At 36.7% G+C, this 23,241-nt stretch overlaps 4 protein-coding genes across 8 annotated transcripts in view; 1 reads left to right on the plus strand and 3 right to left on the minus strand.

Annotated features, from left to right (window-relative positions):
- LOC109539823 (myosin-VIIa) overlaps positions 1-8,332 on the minus strand; it is a 30,492-nt gene extending 22,160 nt beyond the window's left edge. For 3 of the 4 annotated variants that reach the window (XM_048664868.1, XM_048664870.1, XM_048664867.1), the window contains exons 1-10: positions 8,131-8,332; positions 5,985-6,245; positions 5,702-5,886; positions 5,445-5,647; positions 5,215-5,388; positions 2,582-2,877; positions 1,667-2,201; positions 1,375-1,616; positions 1,186-1,315; positions 967-1,135 (exon numbers count right to left, since the gene is read on the minus strand). In XM_048664868.1, coding sequence (XP_048520825.1) covers positions 967-1,135; positions 1,186-1,315; positions 1,375-1,616; positions 1,667-2,201; positions 2,582-2,877; positions 5,215-5,388; positions 5,445-5,647; positions 5,702-5,886; positions 5,985-6,245; positions 8,131-8,154 — 2,219 coding nt within the window. In that variant the 5' untranslated portion in view covers positions 8,155-8,332. The remainder of the gene's footprint in view (positions 1-966; positions 1,136-1,185; positions 1,316-1,374; positions 1,617-1,666; positions 2,202-2,581; positions 2,878-5,214; positions 5,389-5,444; positions 5,648-5,701; positions 5,887-5,984; positions 6,246-8,130) is intronic. The other variant, XM_048664869.1, reaches the window with a different exon arrangement.
- The window catches only part of LOC109539879 (SUN domain-containing protein 1), a 26,503-nt gene continuing 3,262 nt past the window's right edge, over positions 1-23,241 (plus strand). The window contains exon 1 of the mRNA XM_048664871.1: positions 1-106. The gene's annotated coding sequence lies outside the window, so the exon portion shown is untranslated. The remainder of the gene's footprint in view (positions 107-23,241) is intronic.
- LOC109539843 (general odorant-binding protein 83a) lies at positions 8,894-11,266 on the minus strand. Of its 2 annotated transcripts, none has more exons than XM_019907886.2 (7): positions 11,147-11,266; positions 10,711-10,789; positions 9,435-9,481; positions 9,343-9,378; positions 9,181-9,286; positions 9,063-9,127; positions 8,894-9,010 (listed from the first exon to the last, which is right to left on the minus strand). In XM_019907886.2, exons 1-7 carry the CDS (start codon positions 11,204-11,206, stop codon positions 8,993-8,995), a joined length of 411 nt encoding a protein of 136 aa, XP_019763445.1. In that variant the 5' UTR covers positions 11,207-11,266; the 3' UTR covers positions 8,894-8,992. The 2 variants fall into 2 exon arrangements, with proteins under 2 accessions (XP_019763445.1, XP_019763444.1); XM_019907885.2 differs by lacking the exon at positions 11,147-11,266 and adding an exon at positions 10,841-10,945.
- LOC109539877 (nuclear receptor subfamily 2 group E member 1) lies at positions 12,716-20,738 on the minus strand. The gene is made up of 8 exons (XM_019907943.2): positions 20,659-20,738; positions 18,096-18,223; positions 17,896-18,011; positions 14,066-14,326; positions 13,376-13,695; positions 13,232-13,325; positions 13,024-13,179; positions 12,716-12,963 (listed from the first exon to the last, which is right to left on the minus strand). Exons 2-8 carry the CDS (start codon positions 18,221-18,223, stop codon positions 12,716-12,718), a joined length of 1,323 nt encoding a protein of 440 aa, XP_019763502.2. The 5' UTR covers positions 20,659-20,738.

A 23,241-nucleotide genomic window follows, 5' to 3' on the forward strand; every position in this document is an offset into this window, starting at 1 on the left:
AAGCGTCAACGAACAATTTACCATGTGTACATATCTTTATAGTTGCCGAATTTTTGAAAAACAACGAACGCTTTAATTCAGCCGAATTGAAGGCTCTCAAAGCAGCGTAAGTACAAATTCGTAAATTAATTATTAGTTACTCTCTCCTTAATATACTAATCTGTCCGTATTGTTTTAAATTAGGTAAATGATATATAGAATTTCACTTATTCAACTTAACCTAACTTATACACATGGCTGCTTTAAAAGTAAAATGAACTCTTAAATTTGTATTTTGGGCATCACCAGAACAATACGGTGATATCGGATATGTGGAATTGAAACGCGAGGGTTTTTGTGCACTGTACAAGGTAGAATTTGCCCAGAACACAAAGTACGATCGAAGGCATATTCTATCTGCCTCATTATTAGCTTTCTGTTCGTTCTTTCATTACAATGATCCTCGCAACAACAAAAAAACATTGATTTTAATTTAGGAACATCACGTCTAGCTGCTTTGAACCATAAAACTTTACGTACATAGTCATGAGGAACGGTTAGAAAGAGTTTGTTTGGAGCACTTATTGAGGTATTCTTGCATCCTGGCACAAAACACCGTTTATTTTCTGATCCATACATTGCACTATTTTCCATTATGCAAGATAAAAATAATCAATAAAATAATGATAATCAGAATAACTTAAGTAATAAAACAAAGCTGCGAAAACAACAAAATAAACACGAGACACTTTATTGATATGACCTGCTACGTCACAATCGGGATAGGCAATAGTAGGATAGGCATATCTGATTTGAATTTAAATTCGCTTTAAAATTATTATGGAGACTTTTTTTGCAAAAAAAATTGTATCAGTGTCATGTTTGCCATAACTACTTTCTATATATCAACGTTTAAAAAAAAGTGAAAACACCCTATTCCCAATTCATCTTGAAATAATGCTCGTAGCAAGTAAAAATTCTACGCACCTGGCTAGTAGCTGCGACCTCAACTCTTCCAGCTTCTCACTATCAATATGTTTCAAAAAAATCTTCGTGTGTCCCAACTGGAAATCTTCACCATTTTGGAAAATCTGCGCGCATATTTTCTTGGTTGATTCCTTGCAATCGCCCTTGCTGGATGGTGATATTGCCTTCCCTAAGAAACCTCCTATAACCGAACCCGCGTAGGAAATACCAGGAACTTACCTAAATATCTGAACCGATCCACAAATTCCTCATAGGTATACCTAATGGGGTAACCAGCCTGTCTGATCTTAGCCGTTTCCATCATTCCCGAGTACCGCAATTGTCTGCAGCACAAAGCTCGGTCGAAAATCTGCAAACTTCCTTAAATTAGCTCACAAATTTCTTTCCAGTCCCCCAATCTGAACATACTTGGGGTTTCTTCAGCTCGTTGGGCTTGATGCATCTGACAAAGAACGGATGGCATGAACCCAACGTGTTCATTAACAGCTCCAAAGACGTTTTGAACTGAGAAGACAAAGTCACCATTTTCTTGCCGTTGGCCTCCTGGCCCAATTCGTCCTGGAAAATGTTCCTGAGCATGTCGTTTCTAGTCTTCGCGATCAGATTTTTCAAGTCCTGACTAAAGGAATCTCGATTCTTGTCCAGGAAGCCTACAAAAATTCTGTTAAGGAAGTTGAGACGACATCCGTCTTCGCCTCACCAGGTACATCGTAAAACACCGAACCGGCAAAATGCTGTATGCCAAACGACGGCGTCATATCCGATTTGGGTTTCAAATAATATCTATTCCCTCCATGTTGGCCGTGCAGTTTCGTCAGCATTGAAAAGTCAGTTCCTTTGGGAAACTTCGTTTCCTCATCGATGAGCGACAGAACGTTCATGGGCTTTAACCCGATCATATCCAAAGCCTGTTGATTATCAATGAATTCGATTTTCGACCAGTTGATTCCTTCGTTTGTGTAATAGTCCTGTTCGAGTTTAAAAATGTGCTGCACGAAAAACTGTTGCAAATTCTCATTGGCGTAGTTGATGCACAACTGCTCGAAGCTGTTCACTTTGAAGTTTTCGAAACCGAAAATATCCAGCACGCCAATGCACTTTTTATGGGGGATTTTCGGCCGATAAATTGCCTCGTTGATTTTGTTCACGATCATTATGAACATCTTGCCATAAATTCCTTTGGAAAAGGCGTTTCTTGACTCTGCAGCGTGTTGTTTGGACAATGTGGCCACCACCTAAACATCAACATTTCGGTCAATTCTAATAATTAATAGGCGTTAAGTCGGGGCTAATGGAGGGGCCATGGGATCAGACCAGCTCGTCCAATCCAAATTAAAATGTTCATTTAAAAAAATTATTACCGGGCAAACGTTAATATGAATAAGATATTTAATTATTTATTCTCAATGCTAAATGTCCTTTTTTTGTGCTCGTTTCATGCTCTTTTGTCGCATGCTATACAACTTTGTTGTTTCGATGAGAATAAATTGATTAATAATGCACAACTTTCCTGTTAACCAATTTTTGACAATTTTTTGAACTAATAGCTCGAGAGGAGGTCTTAACTTATAATGAAACACCCTGTACAAAAAATGTGTTAATGTGTTAAACTTACAGTGTCTCCGTGTGCATAAATAGTGCGTTTTGTTAAGGCTTCGGCCAACTCCACTTTGCTCACAGCGAGCAATGAGGAGATTCTTTCGTTCAGGTTTTGATCGGCAACGTCGGAACTTTCCGAGTGCGATGAGGAGCCAGACTTGAACCTCAAGTTTCCCAAATGCAGAATCGCAGCCAGCAAAATGAAAATTTCGTTGGATTCCTTGTCGCTGAAGTTCAGCACCTTCAAAGCGCCCGAAATTTCGGAAAATTCCTTTGCTTCATCGCGCCCATCGCAGCTCAAAGTTTTGCCACCTGCAGGAAAACCTTCATTAAAGAAATATTTACACCAACATTTTCAGTAACTTTTTATGGAAGGAAATTCATGAAACATTTCTTCAGTTAAACGCACTGCATGGATGTTTTCATAATTTATGCGAGTATGATTCGCATTTCGTTATTTTTTTATAACTTAAATTTTGTTTCTTTACATCAACTTTCGTTGCATCCAAATCTGCACCTTTAAACTCTATTAGCAGACAATACAACATCGTTTTTTTAACTACCTGAAGTTTTAATAGAGGTTTTTAAAGAATCAACTAACAGTTTTTCTATTTTTGTTGTTTCTAAAGTTTTGTTATCCGACTAGGAAGAAAGGAACATTTTGTGAGACTAAAAAGTGCATAAACAGATTAGACTGAAACTACTTATTTTTTTTAATTATCATGTTTTTTCTTTTTTCTTGCAATTCGATTCAAACGTATTACTAGTTATTTGCTGGAAGAGAGCCATTTTTTTTCAATCTTCACATCAGAAAGACGTCTTTAACGGTCTTGTAAAAAACGATTGCTATGAATGCCCTTAACAAACTATCTGAAATAAGCAAATTGATGCAAAGAAGCAAGGAAAAGTGAAAAACCTGCCATCGAAGCAGAGTTTTTCCACCTGCAGGAAAGCTTTCATTATTCAAATAATTCGTATTAAAATATTTAGTTGCTGTTTATGGAAGGAAATTGAGAAAATATGTTTTCAGTTAAACGCATTACAGGAATATTTTTTCCCATAATTTATTCGACTATGATTCGCATTTCGTTATTTTTGACTTTTTTCTTCTACATTTTGCATCAGCTTTCGTTGCTTTCAAATCTGATACTTTAAACTCTATTAGCAGAAAATTCCTATAGATTTTTGAAAATCAGGGTCTGTTATATATTTTTTTGTTTTTCTAGCTTAGTTATCAGGCAAGGAAACTGTTTTTTCAAATGAAATCAAATCAAAATGTTCTTTATTGCCACGGAAAAATTCACAAATGTTATGGACAAAGCGAGTACAAAAACAGAACAGAATACACAATATATAGTACATACAGTGCAGTCAACAATGGTATAAAAATAAAAGATAAAACAATACAAAAAAAATTATTTTAAGTTATATAACTTTTATCTGTTGTCTTGCACTTATTACTAGTTATTTAAAGTGCTACGCAATTTTCTCGATCAACACATCAATACAGAAAAATTCTCTTAGAGTCTTGAAAAACGGTTACTTTGAATTATCTGAACAAAACATCTCAAATAAGCAAATTAATAACAACTGGGCACAAATGCAAAAAAGTGAAAAAAACTGCATTGAAATATTTTACTTGCAATTTAGTATTTTGAAAAAAAGGCTCATCAAGAAAAAAAATTAAAATCTGCAAATTTCTCTGATATTTTCAGCCAAAATTGTTTGAATTGAAATAACAATTCAATGTACAAGAGGTTATCAGAAAGGGCACTTTTGAAGTGAAAGTTGCGCAAAATTTCAATTACAAGTAAAAAGTGTAAAACATTGTTTGTCGAAGACTTACAGAACGAAATGTTTTTATTTTCTCAAACGGTAGCAGAAAACATAAATGCAGCTGAACAGATTACCTTTATGGAAGCCTCATTTCATTTACAGCTAGAATTAAACCAGTGGATTTTTTTTAAATTCAAACGGAAAATAGCATAGAATCCAAACAATTTACAATAGCGGCTTAAAAATTGAACGTTTCAGCCAAAAAATAAATAAATAAAAATCACCCAATCTCCAAATTTTACTCCCAAAAATAAAGAAAAAGCGAAGGTAAAGCGTATAAAATGCCTTTTTCTACGCTTAACCCTTTTTACTTATTTGATCGCTAAAGTTTATTCTGCGTGTTTAAATGCCACAATTTCAATGTTCAAAACGTGGTTAATTCGAATTTCTCATCGATTCATACAACGCTTCCAGAAATAAATGCAACTATTTGAAGAAAAGTCTTCCATTTGCCTTGTTAGATAGGGAACTTTGTTCGCAGAACAGACAGAACAGAATTTTACAATACGAGAAATTGGAAATCATTTTACTTATAGTTGGATACACAGTTTAAAACGAAAAAAACCCCAAATATTTGTCTGTTGATATTTTTTCGTTCAACACAACACTTTCCACGAAAATAATGGACAAAATATTTTTCTACGTGAAGTTCATGCAGGTCTTGATATGCATTGAATCGCACCTTACCATTTTACTCAAAAGCATTGGGTTCGATAAAAATGTTTCAAGAGACACGAAATGGGCCCAATTGCATTGCAGCCGCAAAATTAACGCATAGCTTAAACGTTTTGAACATATTTCATTTCGGCTTACCAATCAAATACTCATAAGCTTCAGGGTCGCTCAAACCCAACCTCTTCTTGTCCTCTTTGGGCAAACCAGCTAGCATACTGTAGAATATGTGGTAGTTCCTTTCGCCCTCATTCTGCGAAACAATGCGACTTTTCTCGAGAAGATACTGCGCTATTTTGGCGCCCTCAATCGCACCTGCAAGGTGGTTGAAGAATATCACCAAATCTACTGAATAAACCTTTAGTGGGTACCTTGAGTGTTGAAGTCGATGTTAATGTATTTGCCAAATCTGGACGAGTTGTCGTTCCGGACGGTTTTGGCATTTCCGAAAGCCTCCAAAATGGGGTTGGCCTCCAAAATTTGCTGCTCGATCCAAGAGTGCTGCCCACTGGTCGAAGCCAAATATTGCAAGATCAGTTTGGTGCTCTCGGTTTTACCCGCCCCCGATTCTCCACTGGAATTTCATTGATTTTTATAGGGCATTTTGATGCACTGGAACTGATCTCACCTGATGACAATGCATTGGTTTTTCCTGGTTTTTTTCATGTCATTGTAGCTGTTGTCTCCCACAGCAAAAATATGAGGCGGCAGCTCATCAAATGTCTTGTCTTTGTATTCGTTGATCAAGCTGTTGGTGTAAATCGGCAAAAATTCGTAAGGATTTACCGCCACCAACATGGTACCCGTATAAGTCTAAAAAAAGTTTTCTCTATAGAAAACGTCATGTCCGTTGGGAAATTCACTGTTGGGAAGAATTTTTCGAGCTTTTTTAATACTGCGCAAGTACTCACATATATCTTCTTTTCCTTATATCGTTTGTGCAAGTTCCTCAAGATGGCATACTCCTGTAAATCTCCCAGATTGATCATGTCATCCACACCCATTTCTGAGCTGATGTGCATCAGCTTGAGCACCTGCTGTTTGGACACGTACACTTGTTTTTCATCATCGTCCACAATTTTCACTCGGCTCGACTCGATCGCAACTATTTTTCCTCCTACTGGGATGTCGAACTCACCATTGCTCACTTGACTTGCCCAGACGTAGTCTCCCTAAAAGAGCCACATTCCCAATAATTTTTATGTGTGGGCTTCTTTTGGGGCGAAAGGCAAACGAAAATTGATGAGTTATTCCGGATTTTAAACATTCTTTTAATTCTCGAATACGAAGTAATGTTCAAAGCGAGAGTGGAAATCAGCAGAAAGCAGTTTTTGGAGCTCTTGGTGTGCTGCCTCCCTCGAACACTCTGTCTCATCGAAAACTATTAATTCACATTATATTTTTTGGCCACATTTAAGATCAAAATCAAAAGCCAAAACCTCTCTATTTGTTCTCTCGGAATGTTGTCAATGAAGTCAATGAGAAATTTAAAAAAAATTATATACTGAGTGAGCCAGTTTTATTTCGGCAGAATTCCGGCATTCGATACAGCTGCTGATTCTGAGCCACGTTTGTCATGTCGAGAACGGCTCGGTTTTTGAGTCACAGAGTATCAAAATTTTCTGAAATTTTGTCTCATATGTTCTGTAGTTTTTGTGAAATTATATTTAAATTTTTGTTGCAATTGACGTGTTTCGAAAACGTACAGGGGAAGATTTTTTGAAAGTAATCGCGCGAACCGCTGAAGAGTAATTTAAAAAAGATGCTCAAAAAACATTTTATTGAGCAAACAATATATTTTTCACAAAAATTTGCTAAACGTAATTTGGAACTAAACTTTGTATGTCAGACATTAAAAAAGTCTTATTCATCCTCCATTTGCCAGCTGATTACAGCCAAAAAGCTCAAAAAATAACACAAAACAAGGAAAAAGTATGTCAAATTTGCAACGGATTGCAAATTCAGTTCAAATTTCAATTTTCCAAATTGCCGATAGAAAATTTATACGATAAAAAATTAAATGAGTGAGTGATAATAACATAAAGTGTAAGTGTGTGTTATTTTCCAATTTATTAAAAAAAAAAAAAATTTAATTCGTTTGTTACTCAACTCGTTCTCGATTTAAACAATGAATACTTTTGGCGTGGATTTTATCGATTTCTTTAAATAAATTATTTTTAATAAACAATTAAACATCAAACTGAAAAAACTGAACGCGAAAGTAAATGTTCTTAACGCTTTGCATTGGTTTATTCACTCATTTCGGATAAATTGAATTTTTTTCATTCCTAAACACCCTGCACGCATGACAAATGATTTTCGGACTTTCATTTAAAGATCAAAAAGTTATCAAATTGTCAACGAGATTCGACAAGCGTTTGAGACAAAATTTACTTAAAACAAAGTTTTCCATCTATTTTCGCATAGTAAGCAAATATATTATGCTGAATCAGGAAGGAAACGATTGCAAAAAAATCGTCACTGTTCCAGAAACAGAAAATTTCCCACTTCACACACAAAGATCTTAGAAAAGGTGGATTAATAGACTGTAAAAATGAGTGAAAATTGACTGGAATAAATTAACAAAAAAAAATTCTAGGGGTTAAATCAGGGAATCGAGATGGCTTTCCAGATCCACCTGTATGCATATTCCGCATTCCGATGTTCATTACACATCCAAGCAATGTAATCTAGAAAAGTATATCTAAATCAACTGATTTTACCGAGCTCAACTACAAGTGGACCAGTTTTTCTATCTTTCCATCCGACTCAAATATGAGTAATTACCATTAAAATAGTGGGCTTTATTAAGATTATTCGAAAGTAGCCACTTACTGCGAACAAAAATATCCTAAGTTGATCGTTAATTTTGCCTAATTAATAGTTTTAATCTGGACAAGTGTTGAATGTTTTTGAGTCACAGCATTTAACAATTATCCAGTCTAAGACTATGTTGGGGTGAACGCATGATTTGTTAATGTATGCATGTGTATATATTAATTGTCTAGGAATTTTCAATGGAACAGTGACAAAAACAACACAAAATCGCCTACTTACAACGACCAGGCCAGTTGTGGCCATTTTGCTGAATAAAAATCGGGATTAATCCCTAACCGCGCACTGATTTTCGATACACAACCGTGCTCGGCTTATTAATCCAAAGATGACGTACATTTACAACCTCGAGTCATGTCTATATTAACAATAACCGTGTAGCTAAAAGGAATTAACCGAAAAGTTACCGATATGATTATCAATGTAATCTTGCTGATAAAGTTTCATTTTTTTGACTAAGTTCCTCATTTAAACGAAACGTATATCAGTTCAAGTGGCTGGATTGGATCCACATGATGGAGGGTTTAAGGAGATTAGCGATATTAGCATTGCAGATAAATAAAATTGATATTTTCACTTTTGAGTGTTGTTTTATGATAATCGCAAACGTGAAATAACAGTTTTTAAGTGGCTTATCGGGCTCTGAATGTGCGCTGAACAAGACTGGGAATCTGATCGATTCGAAACCAAGGAGAGTCAACCCTCAAAGCATGAGCAAGCATTGACAATGTTTGGGTGAGTTCTGTTGGAATTTCAAGAAATGGGAAGCAAAAATTATTGAATACAAACTTTTGGAATTTTTTATTTGAATAATTTTCTAAACAGAAAAGCCTCTGAAGAGCTTACGAAACGTCAGAAAAAATGTTTTTACAACAGCCCATAAGCCTGAAAAATTCGGCAATTTCATGAAAAACCTCAGGAAAAACTCTTTTTCCAAAATGGATAATTGAAATGGAAAACAGGAACAGCAGGTCGAATAAAACACTCTTATAAGGATGCTCTGGTGCTTTATTGCTTAATCCTAAGAAAACTCCTTATGTCTTGCCAAAGGTCGATTATTGAAGCGCATCTGCAATCCTCCCCTTTACACGAAGAACCAATTCTGCAAAAGAACCCAGTTTCAACACTGTCATGCAATTAAAGCTTCTGCTTACCACTGGGTCGGCTTCATACATGCATTTATTGAAGTTGTAGGATTTCTCGCATAAATCTGCACCTTCTGAAAAAATCCAAACTAGCACATTGCCGCAAACGTCTTTATTATTCGGTTACCTTCGATGGTTCTGCATTTGTTCAAAGCACTTAGCAGCAGATCTCTAACCTCCGGATAGGCTTGGGTTTCGATAAAATCGTAATCGATTTCGCCTCCAGACTTCATCTAAACAACACACAAGTAAGAGTTTCATGGGTTTTAAGGCGCAAATATCTACTTACCCATTTTGACTCCAACATCAGACACTTCATGTAGCACTGAAAATGGTAATAAAATAGTGAAGCTGATGATGAAAAAGCATAGTTGAACTTACCATCATTTTTTCGTTTTTGTCGTTAATGTTATAGGTTTGATGGTCATCTACAAGCAAGAAAATGTGTGGAAAATTCTTTATTTGTACAGATTAGTAATAAGCAAATTATCAAAATGGAACCGTGACAATTTTGTCGGCTCAAAAAAAGAGACGCTCAAAAAAAGTCATCAGGTTTTCTGGGAATTTTCAATTCTCAAAATCTCTCAAGTATTAACGAAGTTGTGCCCTTTTTTGTATTATAGATTTTTCAAAAAAATGCTGTTATGGCCCTAAAAACCGTTCAGGATTATTCTACAATAAGAAAAACTGACTTTTTTGGCTCAAAAAAGCATTTTTCCTGCCGTCAAGGCGCGATAACTTTTTCATTGGATTTCTATTTAGACAAAAGCAGTTTTTCGGGAAAATCGTGCACGTTTAATGGAGTTTGCAATTTTTTAAATTAAATTAAACAAAAAAATTTTAACAAAATAATGTGGTTTTTTCAGTTTGAATTGTTTAGAAAAATTCGTTTTTGGTTCTTAAAAACGTTCAGGCTTCCCCCAAAGTACGAAAAATCATTTTTTTCATCTGATTTTAAAGCCTGATAATTTCAAAATTTTTCAATGAATTTTTATTTGTAAGAATGTGACTTACGAAACGATGACGGCTTTTCTGGGAATTTTCAATTCTCAAAATCTCTGAAGTAGTAACGAAATTGTGCCCTTTTTTGCATTACAAATTTTTCAAAAAAATGCTGTTATGGCCCTAAAAAGCGTTTAGGATTCTTTTAAAATAAGAAAACTGATTTTTTTTGGCTCGAAATTTTTCCTACCGTGAGCTGCTTCATTGGATTTTGGTTTAGAAAAAAGTGGTTTTGGGGGAAAATCGTGGGCTGCTGAAAAAACGCAACTGAACTAACGACTAAGACCTGTTTGTTTTGTGGGCCAGGAATTTTTTTTTTATCACTGATTGAATTATACCAGTGTTAGGAATAGGACTTAATTTTAGAATAAGCTAGGCTAAGACACATATGTACTACTCAACGAAAACTTAACTTTTTTAGGCTCAAAAAAGCATTTTTACTGCTTTAAGGCGCGATAACTTTTTTAGCCGATTTTAATTTTCAGGAAAGTGAGTTTTAGGAAAAACTGTGGGCTTTTGAGGAAGCAATCAGTGGCGAGTGAACAAAACAAGGCAATCAAAAATTTGTTTTGTTCGAATTTCTGCTTGCAACGTGCTGATGAAAGTCGAAATGTTAACTACAATTTGTGCGTAAATTAGCACAAAAATTACTCACTTTCGGTCAGTCCACCCTTTTCCAGGCACAGCTTATGTAAATCGTCCACATATTCTTGAAGCTCTGGAGGCAAAGTTATCTACAAAGCAAACGAAACACTTTACATACATTTAAAAGAAAATTTAACTACCTTAAGGCTGCTGGAAAACCCACAAATTGAGAAAAACACGATCAGACAAACCCGTAAACAATGCATCTTGTAAAATGTGCTTGGCATAGGTCGGTTTTGCGGTTTTATAACAAGCAAATATGAAAAACACGGGAATTTACTCATCAAAAAAAGACACATTAATAACCGATTTTTTGCAGTCGGAAGTGGGTTGATCTGAGTCTAATTAGTGGAGTGGGACAACAGGGTCATTTTTCCAACAATATATGAAACTATACTTGAAGAGAAACACTCTGCATATAAATATTTCTTAAATTTATCCCCTACCTTAGCATCCAGACTACCAAGCGCAAGAATCAGCAGAAGAAAGCTCACACTTTTGAACATCTTGAGAAGGAACTGGTTGATCAGTTGCCTGATTTCGTTCTTATATTTTTTTAGCAGGAATTAATTACCCGTCCATACCTGCTTGTTAACACACAGTTCTAATTACGGAGTTTTATATGCAAATCTGGCAATTACATGTGACAACAAGGAAATGTGTAATGAGTAATTGACTACAATGTGCATGTTTAAACAAGATTTAATGCGCGACTAGGAATGTTTTCCTGTTGATAATCTGCAGAAGGCACTTACCTACTTATTACGCTAATAAGACAAATTGATTTTTAGGATTTTCGAGTTTTAAGTTAATAAAGTGCTGATTTTTCTGCAAATGCTAAAGCTTATAATTTTTAGATTTTTAGACTTCTATGTAAAACGCCTAACAAAATAAATGCAATAAACAAACTAGATTTTGCAATCAGGTGAACGATCCAAACTAGTGATTTTTTGGACTGGAAGATGCAAAATAAACGCTACGCGACTCAATTTGCTCTGATTTTGGAACTTCGTAGGTTCTGATTGCTGCAAGCGATTTGACTTCTGTTTGAAGCCCTATTTGGTCCAATTCGTTTTCTGTTAGCTTTTAGGAGTTTCTTCCAACATTTTATGCCTTAGAGGAAGACCCCTACAGAATGGGAAATGAAACAATGCAAATTTTCTCATAGTTTAGCCCGATTGATCTCGCAGTTTTACAGAAAAAACGTTTTTTATGTAGGTATTTCAAATTCAAAGAGATGTCATGCTTTGAAACTTTTCGGATTTTTTGCCTATCGCTTTTATTTACAGGGTGGTCTCAAAAAATCCACTTTTGGGCCGATTTTTTGACCGGTTTTCAAAATCAACTGTTAATCTCTTCAATCAATCAACCCTGTCTATTTAATTTTTGTATTAAGCAGACGATGAAGTTCTCGCTTCAACATGAGTTGTTAAAAATCAGTCCAGCCGAAAACGCGAAAATTATTTTTGGCCTTCAACACCAACTGCCCAAAAGCCTAAAAAGCATTTTTTGGGCCACTCTGTACGTAAAAAAGGTTGAGGCAAACAATTGGGAAAACATTTCCAGATATTAAGTTAATCTGTATATATTTGAAATTGAAATCCAATTTTGTTATCAAATTGGAGCATTTTTTGTCGATGATCCAAACTTTGAGAAATTTTGCATTGTTTCCTTTTCCACACTGGAGCACAGGAACTTTATATGAAGCACATAAATTTTGAAAAAGCACAGACGGGCAGAACAAGAATCCTGCTAGAGAACGCTTCAAACAGAGTTCAAAGCGCTCACAAGAATCACAATTTAGCCAGTTCCAAATCTAGAGCAGTTTGAAAGCTTTATGAAACTCCATAAAAGCAAATAGTGCAAAAGCAAATTTCCATTGGCTTGAAAGTTTAAAACCCCAAATCAATCAGCTTCTCCAAAAGCAAAACTCTATTTTGCAAATCAAATAAATAACACGTTCACATTTGTACCACTGTTTATATTCACAACAAAAAATGTCCACATAATTTCAATTATGTGTAGGATGCTTTAGCCAAGTCCCCTAGCAGTTTATCGATTGCAACCTCCCCAACAGTCTGCTTAAACAGCAGCTCCTCTAGGCTTCTTCTGGAAATGTTCTGGACGGCCGGCAGGGCGAGAAGCAGCTTCCCAAATCTGGCCTTCTGATGGCTCTGTCTTTCCGCGCAATATTCGTGCAGCATCACATGCGTTTGATCTTGCAAAAGCTCCACATGGGCTGGCTCACAAAGGCCTCGGCTTTCTAAAATAAAAAGTCGTTTTAAAAGAAAAGATTGCTCCCAAAATTTGCTGAAAATCCTACCAGCTTTGAATAATACCAGAGCTTTTAAGCAGGCGTGTTCTGTGTGATCCACTCTGAGCATGTTCAGTCTGGAAATCACCTCTCTGAGCTTTCGGGCGTCTTCTTCCAGAACTGGGTGCCTTGATGTGGGAGCCACCGCATTGTTCACTAAAATAACTAGAAAATCAAAAGTTAATATAAAAAATTGGAAGTCTGGGCTTCGAAGCACCTTCATCCACTGGAAGAGCCCATTGGGAGGCTGTGAGCACAAAGAGCTCGCTCCAGCTTTCCTCAAGCAGAATCGACTGGTCTCTTTGAGATAACTGCAAGAAATCGGTTGCAAAATTGCTACATTGAAAACACTCTCATTCACCTGGAGAAACGAGGGTATAGTTCGAGCCCACTTTATGGCCAAAAACAGCAGCTTTGCAGCGGATTCGTAGGTGTTTTCCGCAAAAACTGACATGCATGGTAAATCTACTGGAACCAAACCGGCATGTTTGGGTTCCACATTGCTTAAAATGGGCAGTTCCAATCGGGCGTTGACGCTCATTGGCCCATCTGAAGTCCCATCTCTTTTCTCCTGGCTGATTTCTTCGGAACTGCTCACTTCATCCTCCTTTCGTCCATCTCTAAGCGCCAAATCCTGCTTGATGTGTGATGTTGGTTTGTCTGAAAAGGGCAGGCATGCGCCTATTGAAAGAGTTCCAATTAAATTAGTTCCTTATGCCAGTAATGAAGAGATTTTCAGATGAGTGGAACAAGGCAAAGCAGTAAATGCGTGCATTGGAAGGAGAGAAACGCCCCTGGAAGTATAAAAAGGTAGGAGGTGTGGCTTGCCCATTAAGATCTGAGTTTTGGCCAATGAAACGCGACGGGTTAAATTTGAATCACGGGCGGGCAAATCGGGTTTTATCGGGTCTAGTCGGATCCTGCCTACTACAGTAATCGGTTTTTCTCTTTCTTACGCAAGCAGTAGGCAAACGACCTTGTTACTCTCGTCTAAAAAGACGACCTCAAATTTTCTCAAAAATCCTTTTTCTAATGAAAAATTCCAACTCACCTAATACTGGATACAATCCATTCGGTTTCACAAACTGGCTGCTCAACATGGTGGGGTAAATCAGGCTCTGATGCATATAATTGCTTTGCGCGTTGATCAGAGGGGGTGCCAGAGATTGGTCGAGCAGGTGAGTAGCAGGAAAATGCAGCGGCAATGTGGGAAACATTGATGATGGCTGCAGCGACCGAAACCGCGGCGTTAAACCTACTGGATAGTGAAGGGCTGGGTGGCTCGATCTGGGGGCTCGCTCATGTTGAACCGCTAAAAAGGTCAAGYAGAATTTTGGTTTTTATACTCGAATGTTTTTGTTGAATAAAAATATGTTATTTTTAATGTCCTAGCATAAGTTAGCTTTCTAAAATGTGTTGCATGTGTTTGGGTCCTCAGGTAGCATCATATGTTTAGGGATGCACTGACCGCTGCGACGTTGTAGTAGTTAGTAATAAATCCGGGAAAGTAACTGCGTTTACTTGGTCGTCACGATATTCAAACGGTTTTTTTTTCTTTGTCTTTTGTTATTGTCAAGTTCAATAAACATTTATTATCATTACTCTGTGTGATCAATTGAGTACCTCAGAAGAAACTCAATAGTTTTTGCTTCTTGTAAAWTTGGCTCCCTTTTTACTTAAAAGTATGAAGAAGACGCTAAATSAAGGTTTTCATGTTTTATTGACAGAAATTMATTCTGGTCCTACTCAAAGTAGCCCTCGATTGTCCATATTTTTGRTTYATTCATGGCTKAACTGAGATTGATTGGAGAGAAGTATTTCTGCAATAAACCGAAGTCCATGTGGWTTAAATCTGGTGAYCAATACGGACAAAATTGCGATTGGATAWTTTTCACAAAATATCCGACAAGTTTATAACTCTTAAACCTGCAWTACWGCGCTTGMWAGAGTGTTTCTAGGCTCAATYATCATGCTCCTTTCCAAAAAAACTYACGTCSCTTGGCCAAAGAAACGTAAAACTGAAARTTTTGCGCAATTCATCGCTTTATAAATACAAAAAATAGAGAAACTTCTAGGCCTTCCGGCTGATAAAAGCGAAAGAAYCCAGATGAAAAGCCTGGGAAAACTCACCTGCACAAGGAAACCAGACACCCTTTTTCAGTTCGACGGCCATGATGTCATGTCGCAGGGCCGCCCTTAATGATGATTACACAAGCCGCACAATAAATATTTTAGTAAGTTGGCTTTTGTATTCCGGCCCGTGTTCGAATCGGTTTTGTTTGACTATGCATCCCTTTGCGCAAATAGGTGAAGTGAAAATCAGCCATTTAGAGTCGGATTTCATCATCAATCCACTACTGGAATATTCATGGTAATTCGATGAAGAAAAACACCGGCCTTTTAGTGATTTAAATGTTCCTTTTGCGGGCAAACTGTGGTTGGGAGTTTGATTTTTATCATTGTATTTGAAGCTGTTGAGTTTTTTGGGCTTCTAGGCCGTGCTGGAAAGGAACTTTTTCCAGACGTTTCGCAAGCACGAGTGGCTTGCATCTTCAGAGGTGGTTTACACTACTTAGTACGTAGTGTATAATCAAGCTTCCGTTTTGTTATTTATTTAGGCCTGCCGATGCCTGTCTTCGTTAGTCCCCAGTATTTGGTTCGTGGAGTTTAGTTCCATAACAGGATTTGGATCGGTGTAAAAACAAAAACCTGTTCTTTAAATTGCTGACGTTTTGTCGTGTTTATTTAGGCCTGTAGCGGTCTAAATAAATGCCAAAAACAGGCCTGGGTGTCCATCTAAATCCTGTTATCAAACTAAACTCGAGTTCTATTGATGCAATCACAAAAGTAGGTTTTTTATTAATTTGTTCAAATCCGGTAATTAAACTAATCATAATTTCCAATATTTTTTCGAAAGTTTCTGCCGTCTATCTGCTGCGGTTTGAAAATTGTACATTTTTAAACATAATCACGCAATATTTAAAACACGACTTTTACATGGAAGTGTGAAAATTATTGCGATTTTGTACATGTCTTCACTAAGAACCTGTTTATCGAATTACCAAATTTTGACCTTCTAGCTATCTTAGTACGAGACTTATGAATGTTACGCTCTATGGAAATATGTAAGTTTTAGATGGAATTTTGAAATTTTTTTCAAACATAGGCGGGGAAAGGAAATTGCTCCAATCCTGCAAATCTCTTCAGTAAGAAGTCTTTTACCGAAAAGCCAAATTTCCACCATCTACCCGCCTTCCTTTCAAACTTATGAACTTTTAAAGTCAAACGCGTACTATTAAAAACGCGATTTTTAGATGTAAGTTTGGGAAATTTTCAAAAATCAGCCAGAAATTAGAAGTTATTGCATTTTTCCCCGAGGACTTGTTTACAGAAATACCAAATTTCCGTCCTCTGGATGGTTGGATTACGGATTGTTCAAGAAAAAAATGCACTATTGAAAATGCGACTTATAAATGAAAGATTGGAAAATTTTGAAAAATCATCGGGAATTTGGAAATTACTGACACTTTGCACATGTTCCCACTGAGGATTCATTAACCGAAATTCCAAATTTCCACCATCTACCTGCCTCCGTTTCAAACTTATGAACTTTTAAAGTCAAACGCGTACCTACTATTAAAAACGCGATTTTCAGATGTAAGTTTGAGAAGTTTTCAAAAATTACCGAGAAATTGAAAATTACTGCAATTTTTCCTGTGTTCTTACTGAAGACTTGTTTACCGAAATACCAAATTTGCGTCCTCTGGATGGATTGATTATGGATTTTTAAAGACAAAAATGCACTATTGAAAATGCGACTTGTAAATCAAAGATGAAAAAATTTTGAAAAATTATCGAAAAATTGAAAATTATTGACACTTTGCACATGTTCGCACTGAGGACTCATTTACCACCATCTCACATTTCCGCCTTCTACCTGCCTCAATTTGAAACGTATACATTAAACAAAAACAAACGCGCTCTATTGAAATCAAGCTTTTTCATGGAATTTTGCGAAATTTTCAAAAATTCTCACTAAGAACTCTTTTACCGAAAAACCAAATTTCCTCCCTCCACCTGCTCCTAATTTTTAAGAAACCTCCCTAAATTTTAAGATTTTTTTAAAAACCACCGAAAAATTGAAAATTACAGCTATCTTGTACATACATATGTTCACTAGGAACTCGTTAACCGAAATATCAAATTTCGGCTTTCCACTGGGCTCAGTTAAGACTTATGAATTTTTAGCCACAAACAAGCACTATAAGAAAAGCGAATTCTACTCAAAGTTTGAAAAATATTCTGCAAGTTACTGAGAATTTGGAAATTAATCCAACAATTATTATTTCAGAACAGTCAAAATCGGAGATTTTGAGCCCTTTTGAGGGAGAATATTTTAACATACTCTTCCTTCAAAAATTATTTACTCATACTTTTTGAAACTGTACTTTATGTAGGTACACAATAAATTGCGATAGTTAACGCGTATGAAGAAACGCGCGAAAAAAAATAAGCAAAAACATTACAAAGCGTAAGTTTATAAATGGTCTTTCAAAAACATCCTGGCAAACTCCAATCAGTTTAAAAATAAATGAGAGTCCGAGTCGCTCTGTATACTCAGCTTCATACTCCCCGATAAATGTCTCGCATTGTGACCCTTAATGTGTACGATTGAAATGTGTACTTCACGTCATTATCACCTAGATAAACAAATTAAAAGGGCGCAAAGTGGCGACAAGCGAGACCCATTGTGGGGGTTAAAAGCGATGTTTACTTCACCGTGTCATTCTCACACTCCCCGTCGCATCCAGATGCCTCTGAAGACGCACTATTTACACGAAAGTGCCGCTAATGCCAATAATGTAACACATATTTTCTTACCGTCTCGTTTCATGTTAACTTGCAGGCATTTTTTGAACCTGCAGGCCTGGCACTGGTTGCGTCTGGTCACGTCCACCACACACCTTCCACTCTCCTTACAAACGTATTCCAGATTCCTGAAAATATACCTGCAAATAAAATTCTTGCGTTTCAGCGATCACATCCAGAAAGCTGGTGAGTTACCCGCTCTTAACACTCACCTTCGGATGCTTCTTTTGAAGAAACCTCGACATCCGTCGCAACTGGACACTCCATAATGTTTGCCCGACGCTTTGTCTCCGCAGACTTTGCACAGGCTTTCGGTCTTGTGGCCGATGGCCTCTTCCATCTGGTAAGTTCAAAAATGTGAAAATCCACCCCCCGTGGTAATCAATGCGATTTATCACGAACATGTCACAATATTCACACCCCATAATTAAATCAGGAAAAGGCAATTACACCCCTACAAGGCTCATATGTTACAAATTGTCATTCAACATTCTCCGCTTTGTTTTTCCTTAAAACCCCCCTATGCTCCGTCTTTTTTCAACCCCCGGCACTTAAAGTGTACCTATTTGAAGGGTGAGTGGTTTGTACCGGGGGTAGCGGCAATCTGACCACAAAGTAACATATTGCGTAATTTGTACCTACAGTTATCTATAATTACTATTTAACTTGACTGCAGCAGGGAAAACACAGGTGCTAAAGTCAGGTCTACCTTGAAGGGGTTGTTGCTTTGGGGCCAGCCAAATAAATCCTTTAGTAGGCACTTATTTAAATAATCTACATCGGGAAAACTGCTAGTGAATAATAGTCAACAAATAAACCGGCAGCTCGGTTGGGGAAATTGAAAGTTTTGTTTGGAAAAACTGCAGGTGCCTGAATATGAATTCCGGAAGCGGCAAATGCTTTTCCGATAGCGTCGCTCACCCTCCGATCTCATTATAAATTTAAATTCGCTTCTTCTGGAGTATCATTTTTTTATGAATAGAATCAATCAATCGGCAGTATTGGGGTGACAAATTTAAAAAATAATTATCCCGCGATGACTATCGGGAAAAAAATTGAATCAATTGGCTTTGAGCTGGGCAAGGCGTGACGAAAACTGCATTTGCATAGGTACGAAATGCAAAAGGGCTCAATGTAGGCAGATTAGAGGTTGGCAAACTTGAGGCTCTGTATTTCAGCTTTCGAACAAGCAAATGTGAATAACTAGCGGTGTTTTTGTCAAGAAAGTTTTTGCCGTTATTCAGAAAATCTTTTTGGGTATTAAACAGACCAATTCAGTGGAGGGCTCTTCAATAGTGTGCACATTTAGTGAGTGCACGGCCTTTATTTTCTGGGGGTTCAGTGCGCTTAATCAGGAGCTCGCTGTATTTGGCGCATTGGCGATCGAATCGGGGTATTTTTATTTAGCGGATTACGAGAATGGATGCAAAAAAATGTGTCTAGACGCTTGAAATTTTGATGAGGCAAGAGAGCGATGAGACCAAGATGAGGCGCGAAAAATCCCCTAAATTTTGATTTGAACACGCCTCAGAATAATTTTGCACGACTTAACATACAGACAGTCGAACCTGACCAGAACTTTCAAGTGCCACCATTTTCGAAAAATGTACACGTCCAATCGAGCGCAAATAGACCATTGAAATTTTGTCCAGTTTTAACCACGCTTGGGCACTGCAAGTGTCCCAAATTTCAATCTGAACACCTCAGAACAATTTTGCAGGAATTTACAAATTTACAGTCGAACTTGACCAGAACTTACAAGTTCAACTCTTTTCAAAAAATTCTCACATCCAATCCAGTGCGACTAGACCCGTGAAATTTTGTCCAGTTCTTATCACGCTAACAGACTCTTGAAACTTTGTCCTGTTTTAAACAAGTTCTAGACAATATCTAGAAATGGGGCAAATTTCAGCTGACACTGGCCACAGTCTTGCAAGTCGACAAACATTCAAAAAATCTTCACTCCTAAAGCAAAGGCGGCATACATTTGCTTTTCTGGCAGATAATAGCAGAATATTCGCTGTTAAAACCGACCAACTTTCATGCAAATCGCAGTTCAGGCTGACTTTTCAGAAAGCCACAAACTTCGATATCGGGGCCACCATTAATTAATTGGATGGCGTTTCCATACTTAATGTAAAACATAAAATATAACAAAAATATATCGATTATCAATAGAGTAAACAATCGTTACCTACATTTGTTTAAAAAATTCGAAAAATTTTGTTCGGTAGACATTAGGTCAAAAATGACCGAAGTTTATTGGATGGGAGAGTTTTTGGTGAGTAAAGAAATGGTCTGAAATTCCACACAACCCAAAGCTCAAAAATCTCATTTCTGTACATATAAGAGCGATTTTTCCAAATATCATCTATACCAAAAAAAACCGTATTCTCAACCTGTGCCGTGTCAAGCCGCTATAAATTGACTCACTGTGTATAACAATGAAGAGCAAAATTTTCTTAAAACTGAAACAGAAAGTTTGAATTTTTGCTGTATTTTTTTAAATAACCGTAGAACAATGTTAGACAGAAAAAATTGACAAGGAACTAGCAAAAGAATAAATGCAAAAACAGGCGAAATTGAATGAAAGAGGTCTAAACATCCAAAAAGATATAAAAAATTAAGAGAAAGTTGCTCTCAAGCAACATTTTTCTGACAAAAATCAGAATCATCAAACAGAAAACAGAAAATCAGCAAAAATGGCTTTGTACTTTTTCACTATATCATCAAATTAACTAGAGCAACCTAAACAAATCAACCCAATTTACTTACCTTTAAGAGTGGCAAGGGAAAAAAAGACGAGCACACACAACACCGTCACAGCACAAAGTCAAGTTGAACAAATTTCAGTTGTTTGTGCCTGCCAGTTCGCTTACCACCCTGTAAGCAACACGCCCCCTACGACAGAGGGTTAAAAGGGCGCCGATCACTGGTGCACAGACCGAGGACTCGCGCTCTCATTGGTCCTCGGTTAAGGGTAGAACACGCCGGATTGGCCCGGAACGGGGCGCCGTTCACCCTTTCAGGTGATGGACGTTTTTTTAGTCATTAACGGTGGAGTGGGCTTAATATTTCAGGCCTTTGTAGACCGGGCAAATAGACCACCCTGAACTCGAGTTTAGCATGTTTTCTTTAGTTTCTTGAAATGTGGGCGATGGTTAATTAAATTACCTGACTGGACTTTTTGCACTAACTTAACCTGGTTTGTTCCTTCCAGATGATTTAGACTAATTTTTAGCAATAGTTTAGTGGGCGTTGATTCATTGGGACTAAAAGTGACTAAAACAGGGCAATATAGATTTTCAGTTTGTGTACTAAGTAATTTAGTAAATATCGAACTAATCGTTCAAATGACTGTCCAACGGTGGTTTGAGCAAATAATAATACCGGAAAAAGAGTTTTCAGTTAACGATATAAGCAGAAGGTTTAGAGGAATTTAACGGGTTTAAAAACATCATTGAAAAAGTCAGTTTTACACATATTTACTTATCGAGTGATCCCAAAACTGGTGTATTCTGAAAGAGGGTTTGGAACTGGATTGAACCTGGCTTTATTTTACGAAAATGGCCCGAAAAATGGTTGAAACATCTGGCATTTTTATAGAGAAGGGGTCTTAATGCAGTCCCAAATCCGCTTTCAGAACAGACTAGTTTTGGGTTCATTCGATAAATAAATCATTAAAGATGTTTAAACCTTTTAAATTCTTCTAAACTCTCTGCTTATATCATAAACTGAAAGCACCTTTTCCAGTTTATAGTTGTTTAAACCGTTAAATTAAAAAAAAAACACGTTTAACACATTTTTTACTGTAAACCAAACAAGAAGTAGACATTTTTTGCGTTAGGTTTCGAAACACAAAGTTTATCGGAAAATAATCCAAATTTGATTATTTATTAACTAAAAAGTTGATCAGTAATGGTGTTAAAATTAATGTTAGAATAAATAGAAACAGCATTCACTTGAAACATCCTGTTTACTTCTCTATTTGCTCTTTAAATCGTTAGCTAAAGCTTCCACATCCTTTCGGATTCAGTTGCATATAGGTAAAGTGGAGACTGATTCCGACACTTTTGTCCAACGAAGTGCCACTTTTGGGATTTACTCAAATGCCAGTAAGATGGAATTATCAGGAAGCCGCTTAATGTTTTTATGTTAAGAAATTTGAGAGAAAAACCAAGAAGTTATCTAGCAAATTCACGCAAAACAATTCGAAATAGCTGATACCTATTTTGAAACTCAAAGTTTTAAAACTCTCTATTTGAATCGCTCAATATAGAAAACAGTGAAAACACATCTGATGAAACTACAAGACAATTTTGCAGTGTTTTATCAAATCGGCCACAAAACGATGCTCTAAACTACAAGTATTTGCTCTAAATAAAAAATGAATTGCCGTAAATGGCCGAACATGAAAAGCCACTGATATCGCCCCCAGAAAATCTTTTGCGGCGTTCGGGAAAACCGGGAGACAAAGGGAACAGGTGACGCCTTTCCCAGGGCTGGTACTTTACGCTATTACTGCGACTGAGGCCAACACCGAAACCTTTTATGGGAAATCAATTAGGAAATGTGTAGCTCAACACAATGTAGATGTGCAATTTTTCATTTTTTTATCAGCTATATTGCAAACAATTGACCGGCGTTAGGGTAAACTGTCGGTGGTTTTCATCCGCAGTAGTTGAGAAAGTATGTAAAGTTACATGATTAAACGGGCCAAGTTTACAAGGGTAAAAATGAGTGGATGACTGAAAAAAATTGGTTTATGTTTTTCAGAGGGGAGAAAACTAGCTTTCTTTAGCAGAAGAAGAAAGGGACAAAATCTTTGACTAACTAGAACCACAGAAAATCTACTTGTGTTGTGGAATAAATCAAAATTCATTCCTGGGTTTCAGTCATTTATTGTCTCTATTTATCAATTAAAATACGTTTCGGTGTATTTTTCCACCATCATCAGTTTTTCTAAATTAACAGATAGTTAAAAAAAAATGTCATTAATTTAAAAAAACTATTCCAGTACGAAAACAAGTTCTATTCACAGATATATGGAGTAGCAATGGGTTCTCCCATAGCAGCAACAATTACAAATTTGGTAATGGAAAATTTGGAAGAACAAATAATATCTAAATTAAACTATAAGTGTGAATTTTTTAAACGATATGTGGATGACTGCATAATGTGCCTGCCAAAAGACAAAATTCAATATATACCAGATAAGTTTAATGCCTTTCATGACACCATAAAGTTTACTCTGGAAGAAGATAAAGAAAATTCTATAAACTTTCTAGACCTAACAATTAATTATGATAACAACGGGGAAATCAAAACAAATTGGTACACAAAGGAGGTATGGTCTGG

Source organism: Dendroctonus ponderosae, unplaced genomic scaffold (genome assembly GCF_020466585.1).
Source record: "Dendroctonus ponderosae isolate FM_Combo_2020 unplaced genomic scaffold, Dpon_F_20191213v2 Dpon_F_20191213_3, whole genome shotgun sequence".
Lineage (NCBI taxonomy): Eukaryota > Metazoa > Arthropoda > Insecta > Coleoptera > Curculionidae > Dendroctonus > Dendroctonus ponderosae.